The 20227-nt window shown below is 37.5% G+C and overlaps 1 protein-coding gene across 4 annotated transcripts; it reads left to right on the top strand.

The window, feature by feature from the left end:
- The first annotated feature begins 1630 nt into the window (after nt 1-1630).
- fam114a1 (family with sequence similarity 114 member A1) lies at nt 1631-19676 on the top strand. Of its 4 annotated transcripts, none has more exons than XM_042484943.1 (14): nt 1631-1761; nt 1988-2048; nt 3986-4315; nt 6202-6286; nt 6395-6627; nt 10128-10262; nt 10452-10604; nt 10685-10880; nt 12562-12647; nt 12903-13133; nt 13302-13441; nt 13620-13692; nt 15418-15471; nt 17083-19676. In XM_042484943.1, exons 3-14 carry the CDS (start codon nt 3992-3994, stop codon nt 17206-17208), a joined length of 1836 nt encoding a protein of 611 aa, XP_042340877.1. In that variant the 5' UTR covers nt 1631-1761; nt 1988-2048; nt 3986-3991; the 3' UTR covers nt 17209-19676. The 4 variants fall into 4 exon arrangements, with proteins under 4 accessions (XP_042340877.1, XP_042340878.1, XP_042340880.1 ...); XM_042484946.1 differs by having other exon boundaries at nt 1632-1761; nt 10685-10841; XM_042484944.1 differs by lacking the exon at nt 1988-2048.
- The last annotated feature ends 551 nt before the right edge of the window (nt 19677-20227 follow it).

Raw genomic sequence — 20227 nt, 5'->3', positions numbered from 1 at the left:
TACATGTTTTTTTTTTTTTGTATTTCTGCAAATATAAGTTGTAATATATACAGTATATATATTTTATAATTGATTATTAAACTGAAAGGGCAATTAAAGGTTTTTTTTTATTAAGCATGATTTTGATACTCTCATAATAATGGATATTATACATTTCTATCATGTTGTGTCTATAATAAACCCTCTCTCTTCTTAATCTAAACGTTGGCAATTCAAAGGGAACATATTAAACTGTGAACATATAACTGTACAGGTCTATCTGCGATGTTGCATTTATTTTAAGACGGAATATTCATACCACTTAATAAACTTATTGATAATATTTGCAGAATGGAGTGCTGTGTCTATGTTGCGCGTTCGTGTTGAAAGTGTTAATGGAGGGGGTTAGAACATTAACTGATAGAGAGATTTTAAAATAATAATAATAATAATAATAATAATAATTAAGTGATTTATCAAAAAAAAACATACCAAACATCTGCTGGTACTAGCTTTTCAAATATGAATATTTCCTCTCATTTTCAATTTCATATCATTATAAGTTCAATATCTTTGGGTATTCCGTTGACTTAAGCTTCAACCTCGGTTTATTTAAGGTGCAAAATCCCCCCTTATCTGAGTCTTGACTTAGCTGTACAATAGTACATAGCAATAGTTATAAGAGCTATTAATACCAAATAATATAAATATAACAGAAGGCAAATAGATCCATGGTCTCAGCACACATTATACATATACACAAAAGACCACACACTCATTCAGGTGGCATCATCACCTTTGGGATGTTTATTGTTATTATTAGTAGTAGTAGTATTGTTAATATTATTATTATTATTAATATAAATATTATTATTATTATATAGCAAAAAAGACTGATGTTACTATCTATAGCCTAATTGCACTTTTTTTTGTTTGGTTTTTGTGTGTTGTGACTTCTTGCTATTTTGTAACATAAAACAACTCAACATTAATGTATTCAGTCAAATAACAGTAAGATGTAGGCTTGTTAAGGCTTTTAAATGTGTATCATAACACAATAATATGGCATCATTATCTCATCATCAGTATCTCTCCAAAGAGCAATTTAAGGTACTGGCAATTTATAATCCTCCCATGTATATATAATTGACATAATGAGTATTCTGTATGCTTCTTTACTGAAACTTAATACGTGAAGTCTTTCGCTTTTTGTAGTGTAGCTGTACACAAGAATTATCCTTGAGATAAAGTTATTTATAATTAATTATATGTCAAATAATAATAATGCAAGAGGGGAAAAAAAACAGGGCTCCCGGGATTTGAACCCGGGACCTCTCGCACCCTAAGCGAGAATCATACCCCTAGACCAACGAGCCACTACTGATAACAGGCGGAAATGTAGAGTACTTAAAGTATAATAACCCACATGGTTCTTCCCTTTCTTTGTTTTATTTATTTTTTTTTAGTTACTCTACATATTTATTCTTGAGCTCGAAATGCAGCAACGCAGATCAAAGCAATTGTATTTTTTACTCATTTGTAAGTATCCAGGCGAAGCAAGATATATCCTCCCTCCTACTTCCGTCTTCGTTTCCAACCGCCTCACGTCGTTTCTTTACACGAGCAAAGGGCAGCACGTGAGCAAAGCAGCAGCGACGAATCTCTGTTGTTGGGGCAAATAAAGTGTCACAAAGGGAACATAGATGTAATGTCAGACCCTACAGACTGTTTGAAATCCTGTTGCAGTTCGTGAAACCTGTATTGCGCCTGTAAAAACAGCAGGTAAGAACAACGTTTATCGAGTGGATATTTCTGTGGAGCATTATGTTAAATTAGCTTTTGTATGCACTGCAACTTACTAGCAAACCGAAACTGTGAGCAGTTGTTAGCTGTAGTTAGTCAACACTTGCTCTCTATTTGTCGCTTTGCGAGTGGATTCGCAAACCAGCTGATCTCAATTGTTCCTGAGGCAGTGATTTATCTTGTTTGTTGATACTCTTCGGCGCAGTCACCTACCGGCCTGCCGACGTGGCGGGGCGGAAGAGGAGCCGCTGGCTGGCACCAAACGGGTGAGCTGCACTGTCACTTTCGCAAAATCAAAATTGTCTTTTAGGTTTTTGTCTTTCCTTTGCGTAAAACAAGCGAGGGACACAAATGTGCGACAAAACCGGAGTTTAAGTAGCATGAATTTGTTTCATTGTGGAACATTTGTTTTCTGTGCGCTAAAAGGACCGTAAACGTGCGAATAATAGCCTAATTGTCAAATTCGTTTTCAAACTGAACAGTGGTCTTTGTTGGGCTTGTTGCTCGATATTGCTTTGTATGTTGTCATTGTGTAATAATGTGTTTAAATGGTGTTAAGAGAAGCAGAAGAGGCTGTGACACATTGATGTCATCTATATGATGAATGATTGTTTTGATGATAATCAATTTGAGTCATTAGTTGTAGGCTGTAATTTAATCTCTACAAGCTGTGTGGACAGTTTATTAATTGATTAAGTACGCACTTAATTTTTTTTATTTCTAATGAAAATATTGTCACATTTATTCTTATTGTGCCATGTTTTGTAGGGTGTAGTCTGTTTTTTTATTGACAAATATATATTGGTAATGTGAGACGGTTTATTTACCATCATATGCAAACAGTTTGTCAGTGATTACGTTGTGCTAAGTGACATTTTGCTGCCAGCAAACAGCCTTAAACAAACTTCAGTGTTTGAAAACATGGAGATGACAGGATTCATGTGGATGCATCTACAGCATGTGACCACTAGATGGTGACGTTGCGCCACGTAATCAATGACGTGTTAAATTGTAGTGATTGATTTTGCACCATGTTTCAGTGCTCTGTACTCCTAATTCTGGCCTCAAAATTTTACATAGTATGCATCAGATATCAAATTGTATTTTTTAATTATTTATTGTAATTGTTGTTGCAAATTATACAGAAGTAACACAAGCGTTTCTGTAGAAAACAATATAGCAACCTGAGTATACTAGCCCACTGTAAATATGAATAATGTAACCTACTGTAGAGACTGGCTTTACACTTCAGTAAATCTTGGATTCATTCAAGGCAAACTAATGGCTGTAATTGGTTGCATCAGTTCACCGCAAAGTTTGTTTTTATTCAAGAAATCAACCATTAGATATTTTATTCTGCTGTAAGTTTAGTCATTGCAAATGAAACAATAATGGAAACATAATGCATTTAAGATTTTTTTAAAGTAAAAGAAGGGGAAAGAATAAATGACAGTGGTAGTGAAGGGATTCAGCGATAGTGCTGGAATGATGGTCCCCTAGGTCGTGCTGTTAAAATAAAGAGGAAATGTTTGCAAATAGCTTTGGGCGGTATCAAGGTGTTATGGTATACTGCAGTATTTAGAAATCCTAAAGGTATGATTTTCTGTACAGGTTAAAATAAAAGATGTAATATACAGATCTTTCTGTTAAACTGAAATGGAGATGCAGCATATTATTGAGATATTTGTGTGAGGCAATATGACATCAATAAACAGATGCCAAAAAGGGATTTTTTAAATTATATAAATATCGATTTTGCAATTAGTAATTCAACTTGTGGTAGCCTCCTAGAATAATAGAATTAGTTGCTTTTTTAAGTCAACTAGACACAAGGTTTACTGCAGTAAAAATGTCTTAAGTGAGATGAAAACTTTATTCTATAAGATAAAACTGGTGTTGACAAATTTTTCCTCTGGGGACATCATTTGCGTCTTTGGAAAAAAGGTAATTAATTTCACTTCATTGCAATACATGTTATTGCAACACTCAGCATATGGCAAGACATTTAAAATCGCAATAATACTGTATTGCGACTTAAGTATGGTGATAATATCATATTGTGAGGCCTCTGATGATTGCCACCCCTCCTGTTATTTTCTATATATATCCCGTATATGTAAGTAGTGTTTTGGTTCCAGGATACAAAGATTAATAAAGAAGCACAGATCCGCACAACTAAAATTGAATATCTCTCTTCTTCCAGATCACCATGTCCCAGACTGACCCTGACCCCTCTGCTGACATGACCCCCCCACCCACCCAGCCCCCTCACACCGACCCTGGCTCCCATCAGGATGTCCCAGAAGCCCCTGCACTGCCCTCAGCCCCTCTGCAGCCTCCTTTGATCCCTGAGAATTTGGACCTCCCAAAGTCCACCGCTAAGGAGACGACCACGGAGGACACCCCCACTACAATGTCCACTTCAGAGGGTCTAACTGACCAATCAGAAGCAGCCGCTAAAGGTCAGGTGATCGTATGTGACCAACCAGTGAGCCTGGAGCCGGACGCTGAGGCTGCAGAGGAGGATGTGGAGGTTTGTAGCTCCAGTTGCTTCAGATTCTTGACATACAGTACACACTAAAACCTGAAAGCTGATCCTGGATTTTTGAAGTAATCTAGTAATAATAAATAAAGATATCTTAAAGGGACACTTCAGTGCTTTTCTACCTGGAGCTTATTGTCCCATGTTTTTGCGTCTCAGTGATGTCACCCAGTGTTGCTCTGAAATCTTGTGAGAGGTGACTTTTTGCAGGAAAAGCAAAGGTGGAGAGAGGGAGAAGAGTTTGTTGTGTTGGAGTACAAGTGTCATGGCTGAGTTTTCAGCCGATTTTGACAAAAAGTCTGCCAGATTTCAGAATAAAACCTCTCCTTTAGCAAGACTTGGTGACACATGCTGACAAACAGGCCGGATCAGCAAAAGGTTAGAAAAAGGCGTGTTACTTTTCTGTAGGAATCATTTCCTTAATGTTGTCTGAGCCTGTGAGTGCAATTTAAAAAACTGTCTGTAAAATTAACAGCAAAGCTTTAAAATCATGACGTCACAAAACTGTAAATAGAGAAACAATAAAACAGTGTGCAGTTTACAGTAACATTTTGTGAAGCGCCAAACCAAACAAAACTCTTCATTTTCAATTAAGAACATTTTGAAATAATGATATTTTTTTGTAGAATTTACAGATTACTGTAGGGGTTTTTTACATTTTACAAATGTATGTTATGCTTTACTCTACAAAATGAATAACAAAATGTTCCTGGAATGAATATTAGGACACTGACAAAACAGTTATGTTACCTGCCAATAACAGATATTTGAAATTAAAAGAAAAATAATTCTGACATACTAATGTATAGGTTTTCAATTATCAATCTAATTTGAGGGTTTTTACACATAACATGACTGGTGACAGAATTCCAGGAATTTTATTTTTGTCTTCTAAATGGCTGGTGTAAATTTTACAGTTTGATATTGTTGCAATTGCAACAGTTTTGAATTGTAACATTTACGGGTTGTTCTGTAAAGTTGTCTGTATTTTTTTACAGAATTACTCTGGCCAATAAAAACAACAAAACTTTTTTTTACAGTGTGGCAAAAACAAGCAGTTTTAGTGGACGTAAATTGATGGCACTCAACTGCCCTGAGTCTTTAAAGTGCAGCCTTTTTCTCAGCCACATTGCTTTCTCTCTCTGCAGAACCAGTTTTAAAAAATGTTGTCTCTGTTTTTCACTGAGACAAAAAAAACCATGGGAAAATATTTCTAAATATATATCTATAACAATATAAACATGGGGATTATAATTATATAAATATATCTTTGACATTTCTGTGGTGCTGTTTCTTGTCTATTTCCATTCATTTGTAATATAATAATATTGATCAATATAGCAGCTGCTGCGATTTATCACCAAACCTTTTATCAATATTCAGTTGACCTTAATTAGTTTAATTCACGTTAGCTTAACTTTGATTTAACTGACTCCAGAGTTCATTTTGTTTGGGGCTAATGTTTAAATATTTTTGTAGCAAAAATGCCAGAAATCGTCCATGTGAAGTTCTTTGGTTAATGCCTATAAATACTTTTGATTTGAGTTGACAAGTTACACTTTCTTAGTTGTGGGAATTTGATGCTTTTTCTTTGTCTCATTTGATGTTGAGAGTTTAAAATTTTTAGATTTTGGACTGTGGATAGAATTGAACATGATGAGACCTCGGGGAGCTGTGATTGTCATTTGTCCCTATTTTCTGACATTTTATAGACCAAAGGGTTAATCAATGAAGAAAATGATTATTTATTGACTTCAGCCTTTGAGGCGAGTTAATCCAAGTATTATATGTACTGCTGTGTCTCTAGTACTTCTAAAATAATGCAGACAAAAGTCAGGTTTCCTAACTGCTGCTGTGATGTGTGTTTGTGTGTGCAGAGGTCACTTCAGGAGAAAGAAAAAGGTTGGGGAGGTTGGAGCTCATGGGGAAAATCTCTTCTGAGCAGTGCCACCTCCTCAGTCGGTACGTCCTTCTCTTTCTTCTTTTTTCTTGTCCTTTCCACCTAACACTCTCTCCGTCCTGATCTCTGAAATCTTTACCGTGTGTGTGTGTGTTTGTGTGTGTGTTCAGGTCAGAGCCTGACCTCGGTTAAAACCAAGGCAGGAGAAGCTCTGCGTCTCCACAGGACCTCAGTAGGAGAGGAGGCGCGAGAAGAAGAGGAGGGAACTGAGGAGGAGGAGAAGAAAGAGGGAGGAGGTGAAAGTGGAGAAACTGACCTGTCCAGCTCTGGGGAGTCCTCTGTTAGTGCTGCAGCTCCTGGCAGGGGTGTCCTCTCTACCATCACACACGCCGTGCAGAACACAGTGAGTGAACACGCTAGCACGCGCACGTGCGCGCACACACACACACACACACACACACACACACACACACACACACACACACACACCCTTGTACTTATACCTTGAACTGAATTTAAATGTTTGACTTACTAAGATATATATTACCTCTCCTCGTGGGCTGAACACACTTATTGTGCAGTATAGGCCGAATGTGGCGATCATCTGTAAAAACTGTGTAAATGTGGAGAGTCTTGTTTTTTTGGTTTTTGTTTTGGAAATACATCCATATAAAGTGGGGTCATCTTGTTTTCGGGATGTAGCCTCTTATCCCTTTGAAACCTGATCAAATTTGCTTGATTTCCTTCAAAAACAACTTAACAAGACATGGCCCAAAAATTTGAAATGAAATAAATGAATAAATAAATAGTAAAAAGGTTACAAGAATCATCATTTTCATTTTCTGTAACCGCTTGTCCTCGTAAGGGTCGCGGGGGGGCTGGAGCCAATCCCAGCTGTCATCGGGCGGAAGGTGGGGTACACCCTGGACAGGTCGCCAGACCATCGCAGGGCCGACACATATAGACAGACAACCGTACACACTCACAGTCACACCTAAGGGCAGTTTAGAGTCACCAATTAGCCTGAGCTGCATGTCTATGGACTGTGGGAGGAAGCCGGAGACCCCGGAGAGAACCCACGCAGACACGGGGAGAACATGCAAACTCCGCACAGGAGAAGATCTGAAAAAAAAACCCAATAACAAACTAGAAAAGAAAACTACCCAAAAGTTCTGAAAATTAGATGTATGTATTTTATACATTTTATTATATTTTTTTCCGTGTCATCAATTTAAATATGAAATTATCATAACATAGTTTTATGGGCAGTTTATGGGAGGATAATTTTTGAATAGTGCTAATTTTTAAGGTGATTTTCTTGTCACCTTCTACTAATTTATTGCAGTTTGTGGGACACTTCTTGCAAAGTTGGTCATTGCTTTTTTCCCCTGCATGTTTTTGAATGAAATCAAACCAGTTTGCTCAGGTTTCAAAGGGTTAAATAGCTTGCGAAAGGTGTCTGAATTCACCACAAGAAAACTGATGTCGATCTAGGTTTCGAAGGTTTAAATGTCAATACACTGTAATTAAAATTTTTGGTTTTAAAAGTCAAAATGATGAGACAGCAAGTCACCTTTTTTATTATAAGTTAAAGTAGAAACAGACAACTTTTCAACTTTTCCCCCTTAGCATTTCCAAGTAGTATTATTGTTGGCACCGCTACTGCAAAGACATCCAAAACTTTCTGTTTTCGTCAGAGCCGAGCAACTACCACAGTTTCCACCGTTACTTCAGTTCTTCCACCGTCCACCATTTCCATGACTAGAAATAGTAACTGCAAAGAACCTACACTGATACTCTATACTAACTGGGGATAGCTACCGATGGCTTCCAAAGAAAACAAATCTTTTTTTTTTGTTGCACAGTGGTTGACGTTCTTCCTTTGAACCTACACTGATACTCTATACTAACTGGGGATAGCTACCGATGGCTTCCAAAGAAAACAAATCTTTTTTTTTTGTTGCACAGTGGTTGACGTTCTTCCTTTGAGCCGTAAATTGAGCCTGGGAGATCACACCTGGTGGTGGACAGAATTGCCCAGAGAAAGCAAGACTCATGGAAAACCAAGCTAAACACTGATAAGGGCCATCATTCTGCAGCCTTTACATTGTGCAATTAACATTTACCTCATAATGATAAGCTACAGCCAAAAATGGAAAAACATGTGAAGAAAGCAATGAACAATTAACAAAAAAATAAAAAATAACCCAAAAATTAGCAAGATGTTAGTAAGCAATACACAAAATATAAAAAAAATAAATAAATTAAAAAAAAAAAAAACAACAACAACAAAGAAATGACCAGGAAAAGGTGTTTAAAATTTTATAATAATTCTGAAATATAATTTTAAATATGTTGTTATAGCAATTATATATATAGTTTTTACCTAGTTGTTTTTCCTCTAGACATTTTTCCCTAGCTTTCCCTTGCAATTCCTGGAACATTCCCCGCCAAGTTGCTTGTTGCCCTTTTCCCCATGTTTTTGAGAGAAATTGCACCGATTTACCCAGAGTTCAAAGGGTTAAATATTTGTGAGGGCGTCAAAAAGCAGCACAAGAAAAGTAGGTTTCAAATGGTTAAAAGATACTGTACTTTTTCACTGATACATCAGTCCAGTTCTTTAATTTTTTGTTATGTTATATCCATCTTTTATTCGGACCAATACAGTACTATCTCAGTTGTGACTTACAGTCACATAATTATGTTTTGGTGTGTAGAGTTTTCACTCGGTAAGTCAGAATATTGCCTTCTTATTATTATAGATGTTCCATTTAGTTCCTTCTTTCAATGCCATTGTGTTCAAAAAAATAAATAGCGTTTAACCGCTGTATAGAACTAACCAATTTCCATGTCAAGAAGCCAAAAAAAAAAGATGAAACAGAGTCCATTTTAATTAAGTTTCTAGTAGAGTATCTCGATCACATATATAACACTGCTGACCAGTACGTGGTACTGATGCACAGACTCACACTGTATTTGCCAATACCTATATCAGAGGTATCTGTAATACTCAGTTCAGTTTTGTTCAGTTCAGTTCAATTCAATTCAATTCAATTCAATTCAATTCAGTTCAGTTCAGTTCAATTCAGTTCAGTTCAATTCAATTCAATTCAATTCAATTCAATTCAATTCAATTCAATTCAATTCAGTTCAGTTCAGTTCAGTTCAGTTCAGTTCAAACAACCTTATGTATCCCAGAGGGCAATTCAGTTTTTTACAGTCTACAGACCATCCAACCAAGAAATAAGTGAATAAATAAGGTTGCAAGGTAAAGGACGCACAAGCAGTGAATACCCAGGATAAGAAAATAAAATGTTCATTCCCAGACACTACTGTCGAGGTTTAATAGCCTGATGGCAGATGGAATGAGGAACTTTGAATAACAATTTTTTTTTCCTGAGTGGAGTGAGAATTTTTTTTAATTCCTATTTTTTTTAAATCAATCTCTTCAAGTTTTACATAAAAGAATGAGCCTTCATAGCATGGGGAGTAGTTAAAATACTCATCAATAGTGTTAAGTCGGCTATTGTACTCTGCAGGCAGGGGTTGCTATCAGCAGCTCCACATATGTACTGTGGTTATCAATCAGAATTTTGAAATAGCACCTCACAACATAAATTGATGATTTAATAATTTAATTTAAAGAATATTTAAATGAGTCAAAACAAAACAAAAAGGACTCCTTTCATCATGATATCGACTTGCTGCTCCATAATGTTTGTTGAGGCAAAAGTAATGTCATCATTTAATCAGAGGATTTTTCCAGCATCTAATAATCTTCACTCGGTAAGTCAAAATTTAGACTTTGTACCATATCATCATTTTCCTTTTATTATTTTTGTTTTTATTATTCCTATTTCATATCATTGATTTCTCTGTTGGACCCTCCCTGTCTCTCTTCAGGGTAAGTCAGTGATCAGTGGAGGTTTGGACGCCTTGGAGTTCATTGGAAAGAAAACCATGACCGTTCTTGCCGAGAGTGACCCGGGTTTCAAAAAGACCAAGGTTCTGATGCAGAAGACTGCATCTCTGAGTCAGGCATGTAGACACACTCTCAAAGCTCACACACACACGTTCAGACGCTCACAGAAAACCAATACATCTCCTCCTATCAGATAAATAATGTATTGTGTGTCTGCGTGGGTGGAATGATTTGGTGCTTTTCAGGCCTCTAAACTGACCACTCTGCAGTGGCATTACATTAAGGTTTTGCTGTGGTTTTTACAGATGTTGAAAGAAGCCAAAGAGAAAGAGCGGGCACGTCTGGGCAACCAGCCAATCAGCGCGCCCACTGCTCACTACGGCATTCTGTTTGACGACTACCAGGGCCTGTCACACCTGGAGGCCCTGGAGATCCTGTCCAATGAGAGCGAGGCCAAGGTAGGTCGGAAGTGTGACGAATATCGAGTACATCTGAGAAACAGTCTTTTTAGATTTATATACTTCATATCTGCTCCTAGGTCCAGGCCTTCCTTTCCTCCCTGTCTGAAGAGGAGCAGGAGGAGGTGAAGAAGGAGCTGATTTTCATTAAGAACATCTTCATCAAGAGAGAGGAAGAGAAGGAAGGAGAGGAGGAGGGAAATGAAGAAGGAGGAGGAGGACAGACGAAGGATAACGGTGATCTAAGTTCCCAATTACACTGTTCTACCCCCCTATGTGAGTGACCCAAACCAGCCGCCAGACCTGCTGGAGGTAGAGGCGCTCCCTGAGCACTGACCCAGGATCAGTTGGCCTTGTTTCCGTTTGAGCTCTGACAAAGGGACATTAGTCCAGACTGTAAATCAGAAGTTTAGGATCAGAGCTGATATTTCACTTTGGTGTGCATTTTCCATCCATCATTTTACTTAGTATGTGACTTCAAGCTGTGCTCTGTATTTATGCATTTTCCAAAGCATATGAAGAATTTTCCAAGCAGCCAGTCCTTGTCGGATCTAACATGATTACCATCACCATCCATCACAGTAAAGACCTTTATTTTTATGTCCAAGTAATGTTATAATTGCACGCTCCTTCAGCAGTGTTTTCATCTACAACATCAATGTTTGAATGTTTGTAATGCAATACTACATTGTCAAGACAATATGGTCATTAATACATTTATAGCAAACATGCAAAATAGATTTAAAAAACTGAGTTAAATGGTTGTTAATGCAACTAAATGAGCTAACCAATCAGAGATGAGGAAGAAGTTTAAAAGCCTACCTCATCTCCCCTTATAAAGTCGCACACGATCCTCGCCTCAGCACCAAAAAAATTAATTCATTTCTGACTCCCTCTCCCTCCTAATAATATTTATACACTCATACAAGCAGATGACTGTCACAGTTAACTAACATGACTGACAGGCTTAACAGCTTTTTGGCTGTCACTATGGTTAACCTGGAAGTCACAGTAAGTGCACTGCAACACTGCAACAGTCCTTTTCATCCCAAATGACTCTGCTTGTGAAATCTCTTTCCAGTTGTCCCCGTCCTCTCTGGGTCAGTGTCAGGAACAGAGCAGCAGCCTTGCACCAAGTAGGAATTCAGTTTCAGGGGTTAAAAGGGGGGTTTATATGAAGTTAAGAGTTAGAAAAGTTTGAAAATCCACTTTGACTGTGTTTTCTAAAATAATATTAACTGATTCAGTGTCAACATACACAAATTACTATTCCTGTTTGCCTGGAAAACCTTGACGCCTTCTGGGAAGTGGTGTTGGAGGCGTTTTGTTCCTGATATATTGTCACTGTCATTTCAAGAAAAAGAAAATGTTCTGCCAAAGTGAAATTCAGTGTCGAGGGGATGTCATGTGATGCCAAGTGTTGGTTTTTATCATATCTCACCAGACACTTGTCGCTTGACATTTGAAAGACTGTATGTAAACGTATGCTGTGCGACAGGTGCCCTCGGGCGATGTCACAGCAGCGCAGAGCTCAAAGCTGACTGTTGTCCCTTTACCTGAAGGGTTTATAACACGGTGCCTGATCCAGTGTTGGTGTTCAGGGGCCACTGACACATTCACAACACATCACAGATTCAAAACAATTAATCTGCATGTGTGCTTTGAACATTGAGATCTAATTGGACATTTTGTTCAAGTCTAAATTAAATTTGGCAGGAAAAGAAGAATGAGAAGTGAAGGAAATCTCTGTTGTGCTGTTTAGCTGAAGGCAAACAACAATATTAACTTTATGATCTCAGCATGGGGGAAAGCAAACCATTGCACGCCATACAAATCTGCTCTCATTCTACAGCTTATGCATCCATGGCTTCAACATATGCTGTGTAAAGTGAAGTATACTGACATGACGTGTATGTGTGTGCGTGTCTGTGCGTGTGTGATTGTGTTTTTCTGCCAGCGGCTGACGGCGAGGAGTTTGTTAGCATTCTCACTGAGCTGCTGTTTGAGCTTCATGTCGCTGCAACACCTGATAAACTCAACAAGGTGAGTCTCACATATGCGCACACACACACACACACACACACACACACACACACACACCCATAGGCTCCACTCTCTCCTGCTGCAGTCTTAGACAGTATATAAAAGTTCTCACCTTTGAAGTCCTGCTGCATATTCAAATTCACATGTATGGAGCCAGCATTAGCATATAATCGTGTATACGCATCTGATTAGCATACATCAGGATGGCGATCTCTCACCACGCTGAGCTGATGGCTGGTAATTATGCACCTCCAGGCTCGGATGAGGGCCCATGATTGGGTGAGCGATGTGGAACAGCCTGTCACTACGGAGACGGTTGGCAAGGAAACACAGGACCAGCCGGCAGGAGAGGCCTCACCTGGAGAGAACGATAAGGAGGAGAAGAGGGAAAACGGAGAGGAGCAGGGGGAGAAGGCCCAGGGGGAGGAGGCAAAGGGAGGAGAGGAAGAAGAGAAGGAGAAAGAGAAGGACCCCAGATCTGTAGAGGTGAGGTCAACTCAACAATGTTACGTGACAGGAGAGACTTTTTCTTTAGTCTGTTAATTTAATCTCCCTCTCCTCCTGCTGTTGATTTAATACAGTTACTCTGAATACAGATTACAGTGTGTGTGTGTGTGTGTGTGTGTGTGTGTGTTCTCTCCCCCTTCTCTCCAGGCTGTCTACCTGTCATCAGTGGGCAGTCTGGCAGAGGTGACGGCCCGCAGTATCGAGCAGCTCCACAAGGTGGCAGAGCTCATCCTCCATGGCCAGGACCTTGAGAAACCAGCCAGAGACCAGGCACACATCCTCACCAGGTGTGTGTGTGTGTGTGTGTGTGTGTGTGTGTGTGTGTGTGTGTGTGTGTGTGTGTGTGTGTGTGTGTGTGTGTGTGTGTGTGAGTCCGTGTGTGTGTGTGTGTGAGAGTCTGTGTGTGAGAGGCAGCACATTATGTGCGAGGAGAGAGCTTTGCTTAAACGTACATTTTTATTTCAGGTTGACATGTGCCATGTGTAAGGAGGTGGAGTGTTTGGCCAAGAAGTTCTCTGATATGCTGCTTCTTGTCGGGGTAGGTGAAAGGATTGTGTGTGGTTCTTTTTTTTTTTTTTTAAATTGACAACAAATCTCATAAAAAATGTCTGTCTCTCACTCTCAAACAGTCTGTCTTTCTGACATCCCAGTTGTGCTTCTTGTAGTCTTAATATGCGTGTCAGTTTTTCCATTCAAGAGACTTCTTCTGCGATTGTCAGCCATTGGTTCTTCACTGGTGGGGTGTCATTACCTCAGTTCTTATTGGTAGCTTTCTTGCTTGCTACTAGCAGTAATTTGATCAAATATCTATCACTGGCCAAACATTCTGGCAATAATGTTCTTCAGATATTTTACACAGATAAAGCACCAAACAATTGTTAGGGAACTCATATCTCAGTATTTACTTTAACTTCTTGCATACCATTCCCCAAAATACAATTATTTTCTGACATTTCCAAAAATAAAACAAACATGAGAATGTTTTTTGTGCTGTAAAATAGGATAAGACACAACTTTATTTATCCCAAAGGAAATTGCTGTGCAGCATTCAAGTTCGAAGGGTGCAATATACCAAAAACAGCAGAAAAAGAAAATGTATAGCAAACATAAAATGCAATATGTAGTGAATATAAACTACATAACGTACAAAATAAAACAAATAATAGCTAACAGTAAGGTGCAAAAAATAAGGTACATAGTAAATAGGTGCAAACCAAGACACAGAATATATACAATGAAATAAACAGGTTACGAGTATAAATGATAAATATAGTGTGGTTGCTCATAAATATGTTTGAACAGTTTCAGATCTGAGCTGTCGGAGTGCAAGTGACACGTTACAAAGTCAGCTCATATACACTTTAGAACGGTTATAATGATGCATTTGAAACAAAAAAGTATTTATGATTTGCAGAAATTTATAATACCAACATTTTCTTCTGGCAACTGAGCTGTAGATTGGCTCACAAATAAACATATATATATATATATATATATATATATATATATATATATATATATATATATATATATAGATATATATTTTTTTTTTTTTTTTTAAAACTGTCTCAGTAGTTTTGTCGAAGTAGTTCTCAATTAAGAGTAAATAGTGCATTTGTTCGGAATATTCAACAGAAGATTACTTCATATTTTGTGTTTCTAGTGAGTATTTATAGCAACAGGACAGCATTTATGGGTAAGATAAATGTTCAGGGTGATGAGGATGATTCCGTTTTCAAGTTTTTGTATCAGAGTTGCAGCATCCACAGGTTGGCCCTTTATCTATACTGACAAAGGTACAGACTTCTTGTTAATATAATATAATATAATGTAATATATAAGATAAGATAATATTTAAAAGATTCTTCCAGGAAGTCAGCTATTGTTGCCAAGTTGTTATTCACATTTCAGCCTTTGTAAGTCGAGCACCTTGCTGGCTGGTGAAGTAGCAACACCATATTCTTCTGCGGTAATGAGGGAAAATGTCACTCAGTGAAACAATGTGGCTCCTTTTTGTGTTTTGAATAGTTTTTGGAATATAATGGAGGTTTATGGCAGGGTGAGGCTGCTGTACATCACACATGCCAGTAGTTTATTTCTGGATTTTTTTGACAGCAATGAAAATCTAAAATATCACCAGTCTTATCCTTAAATGTTTGTCTTTGTTGTTTTTGTGTTTTTTTCTCCTAACCACTGATTTTCAGTGAGCACACTGAGTGTCATGATGGTTCTCACATCTTTGCTTCCTGTTTCTCTTTCTCAGGGCCAGAGAAAAGCAGAAGAGTTGAATCCGCTAGTAGACAGTGTGCTGCTCGAGGTGAGATGCACACGTTTGTCCTCAGATTATCTCACTTATATTAAAGTGAATTAGATTAATAATGTGGCAGTCTCAGCCTGATGATGGCTGCTAGAAATGCCTTTTTCGTGCAACTGATGTGATAATTGATCATGTTTAGTTTGTTAATGGGGAATAAGGTGAAATCTTCACACAATGCTCAAAGGTATGTTTACAAACCCAAAAGCTCTACATCGATTTTTCACACTTAAAATGCACTTTATTGCAAGCATAGTCAACATTTTTAGATTAAAACTCAAACACAAATCTTGTTTAACAATATTTATTATTAATTTAGATATTATTGTTTTTTGCTTTGTCTTTAGTATTTAATTAACAGTTTGTACTGTTCTGTTTTTCATACTTTAGCAGGGTTTGCTTAGTTAGTTAGTTAGTTTTTATTTCTGTGTCATGCCATTTCTGGCCCATACCACTTGGGATTACAAGACACCATCACAATTCAAAGCATGTGTCATCTTCCAGTTTTACAGATATCAGCAAAAAAGAAAAAGTATGTACACAAAATAAATTAAATCACAAAATAATACATGAATTTGTGAAGAAAAAACTTTCTCACATGCCTCCACAGTGAATGGAGAATCAAAAAACTTCATGAATTGAGGTAAATGCAAAACTATTTCAAAACATCTGTTTACAAACACAAACAACACACACGCGTAACTAGTGCAGTATAATCCAAGTCTCATTTATCCAATTGTATCCCGCGCACATGCATTTTTGCTAAAATGTTACAATATCAAACACTTTTGCCATGGAATAGCGAGAGCGTGCCTGAGCTCCATGTTTGAGCTCTACTTGAGTAGAGTTCAAACACACGTTGTTCCAGGCACGCCACTCTGCCATGCATGAGACTGTTTGTAATGATGTGTTTCAAATTAGAATGTCTTAGAAAAAAAAATCATATGTTTGGGAAGTAGTGAGCATAGAACTGGATAATTGACACTTGGTTTATTTTGCACAAGTTGTGTTAGGGTCTGTAAAGTGATTTTTGCTGTTAATAAATGTGGGCTCTGTTTACTTCAATTCATTAAGAATGTTTTCCGTTTTTGGATTCTTTGTTTAGTGTAGAGGCTTGCCAGACAAACAAAGTCTTCCTCACGAATAACATAAAAAACATAACACGCGAAGAGTAACTGATGAAGAAACTATCGTTTTGGGGCGAACTACTCCTTCAAACAAACCTTAACAAGTTCAGTCATTTGTTTGAATGAGAAAGGTGATGACTAAGATGATTTTATCTTATTTTATTTCACCTTTATTTATACAGGCAATCTCATTTAGACATGGGTCTCGTTCTCAAGAGAGGCTTATTTTGGACAACATAGAATATAACAGAAATTAGTTACAGACAGACAATTTTATCAATACAGTACATCCAACATGTAAATGAAAGAGCCAGGTGGAAGCAGATTAAAAATACTTAACACAGGAAAAAGTTTAGAAAGATGCTTTTTCCAGTGCCCTTAAAATAAGTTTAAATTCCCTAGTGGGATGATGATGATGATGATGACGATTACGATTACGATGACGACGATGACGATGACGATGATGATGATTGTCTCCTGTCTGCAGGGCTCCAACAGTACCAACTACATAGAGAATGCATTGCAGCTGCTGCTGCCCGTCCTGCAGATCTCTCACATCCAAAGCCAGCACTGTCAGCCCACCACAGAACCAGCAGCACAGACTCAGCATTAACACACACGCACACACACACACACACACACACACACACGCTACCTGCTCACCTGCTTGTCTTAATGTATCTATTGTTGTACAGTAAAGAAAATAGATGATTCCAGATGAAGTGCTTAAATCCACATAAAGTGCCATGGCAACAGGCAGAAGATGTTTTATATATAAACATAATATAATCTTGAAAATAACAGTTTAACAAACAGATAATGTACGTTTAATTACCCACAACGCAGCTTGTATGTGTGCCTTCTCCATGTCGCATCTCTGAATGTCGTTTTGTCTCAGTTGACATTATGCTTTGAGGAACCAAACTGTGTTTAGAGCTGATCTGAGATCAGCTGTGACTCACTCCATCTGACAGACAAAGATGTTCCTGAATTGTTTCCCAAAGCTGAACCAAAAATGACTGATCGTGTTGAAGGGACTTGACTTTAATGTATATTAAGCATTCTTTGCACTCCTCATGGTCTATTGTTATTTTAAAAGAAAGAGCAAAGACTAACACTAGTAAAATATTTTAATCTGGTTTGAGACAAAATGCCAGTGTTATTGATTATACACATCCATTTTTTTTCTAGTTTTTTTATATTAAATTATGGGAAGTAACGCTACTTTATAATTCACTCTTATTAAGTTTGTTTTGATTGACAAATCTGATCTTTATACTTTGAGTTAAAAAAAGATTAGTTCTCCTTCTCCATTCATGTGTACATTTAAGATGTAATGTAGGTGAATCCATCTCTCATCATGTTTTGTTGTGCTGCTACACTTTAATAGTATAGTTTGATTTTTTAAAATTTTATCTTAAAGGGATAGTCCAGATTTTTTGAAGTGGTTGTTGTATTGTATGGGGTACTTTTTCTATTTTCACTTTATAACATACAGTAGATATCAGTCAGTACACCAGTTTGGAGAAGCACACTGGGATGCCGACACAGAAGCTACACTATGTGCTTCTGTGGATGGGGTCCGCAACAAAATGTATTTTAGCTACCTAAAAAAAGGTCCCACCTAAAAACATCAGTATCAGTTTATGTACCCTATATTGAGATTTGTTTTTGTCATTTTACCTTTCTATCAGACAGACTTTTCCCACAGAAAGCCATAATTACACTCTCATAAAAGCCACCAGACTCCATTGACAAAAACAGTCATTTTAGCTCTCTGAACACACGAGCTACATGTCTACTGCTGCTTCGATCGGTTAGTTAGTTTGTGCCATTGTGTTAATTTAGTGAATGCAAACTCACCCTTTCAATTGACAAAGTCACATAATGACAAAAACAAACAAACCAATAGAGGCAGCGGCAGACCAGCAGCTCCAGTATTAAGCAATGTTAAATCACTGCTTTTCTCAATGAAGTCTGGCTTTGAAGAAAGCAACACAATGGCTTAATTTTCCTGTTGAAAATCACTGTCTGACATTAAGGTAAAGCTGTGAAAATATTGTAAATACAACATACATTTAAACCGATATTTATTTTTTTTTAAGTGGGATTTTTTTCCTAGGTGGCTAAAATCTGTTTATTTGTTCTGAACTGCAGAGGGACTGTGGAATTATTGCTAAACTATAATCTGGTTTGGTTGCATCTATTGGTAACATTTATGTTTTAAACTGTATATGTTCTCTTTTTAATTAAATAAATAAATAATGATAATAATGTTTTCTTGGTGACATCTACTGTATGTTATATACCCCATATAACCACCACTCCGAAATATCTCTTCAATTGCGTTCTTGCTGATGAGAACATAGATTACACTAGTAACAGAGGTTGGCATTGATCCTCTCATCTAACTCTTGACAAGAATGAAAATGATTTTCCAAAATGTTAAACTATTTCTTTAACAAAAACTTGACGTCATGCCCTCTGTTGGATCATCTGAACACCTAGAAGAACGCATTAGCCGAAACATTTTATTTCCTCTTAAATAACGGCATTAAATACTATTTTTGCCAGGCTCTAGATTTATTCTCCATGCTCCCCAGAGTTATACATCTCAGCCATTTTCCACCTTATTATTTCCTCCCTTTTCTTCGACCACCTGTAGATTTTCAGCAGCAGTCCCGAGGTGCTCACAGTGCATCTGTGTTTTCAATATCCAGTGTTAAATTGGCTGAGCTTCCAGCCAGCAGATCTCTGGAAGAGATAAAGTACTCTCTTCGCCTCCTGCCTCCTCCCTTTTAGAGACACATTGATGCAGGCAGGAGAGATATTAAGCAAAGAAAATATTAGTCTCTCTGTCGTAATGGTTTGGCTCCATTCAGCCATATCCAGATGGAATACAGCCGTTTATCAGCTGTGTTTCTGTCTCAGAATACAAAATGGTTTGTAATGAGAAACGTTTGGAGGCAAGTCATTTATTAAGGTTTGGACAGTTTACTAATATATTAGGATTCCATTTTAATGAAGTGCCCTATGACTGTTTGAGGATAAGATGTTGAAAATAAACAAGATTTAACCATCCATGTGTCTGAGATGTTTTCATCTACCCTGCAGAGGTGGCTGGTAATTGAAGCAGTCATTTTTATTTTTATCCAGTGCTCTCTGTGTCCATTTGTGTGCTCCTCGGGCGGCTCCTCTGTTGTCAGGCCTGCTCCTCTGTGTCGGGGATGGAGGGGTGGCAGCGATGATGCAGATTTGCTAAAGATAGACATGATTAAAAAAAAATGCAATAAACACACTGGAGTTAGATGACAGTGAAAAGAGTTAGGGTGAACTTAACTCTGATGACACTGATGTACAGTAAATTGATTCTGGTTTCTGATTATATATAAAGTCAGCAGTTGCGAGTAATAAGTATTGAGTAGGATCTATGGATGCACAATATGAGGGGTTTGGCGGTTTTTGGGTTGTTTTTGTTTAGTTTTTGTTTATTTCTCAAATATCCTATATGCAAATACAAAAAAATATCTAATTTGGCAGATAATCAATACCAATATATTCACTTTTAATCCCAATTTTAGTGATCAAGTGTATTCTGTAGTGGAATTAACATCATACTCTGCATACGCTTC

The sequence above is a fragment of the Plectropomus leopardus genome, chromosome 4 (assembly GCF_008729295.1).
Source record: "Plectropomus leopardus isolate mb chromosome 4, YSFRI_Pleo_2.0, whole genome shotgun sequence".
Classification (NCBI taxonomy): domain Eukaryota; kingdom Metazoa; phylum Chordata; class Actinopteri; order Perciformes; family Serranidae; genus Plectropomus; species Plectropomus leopardus.
The sequence above is the reverse complement of the archived record's forward strand: the minus strand, read 5'-3'. Positions and strand labels throughout refer to the sequence as shown.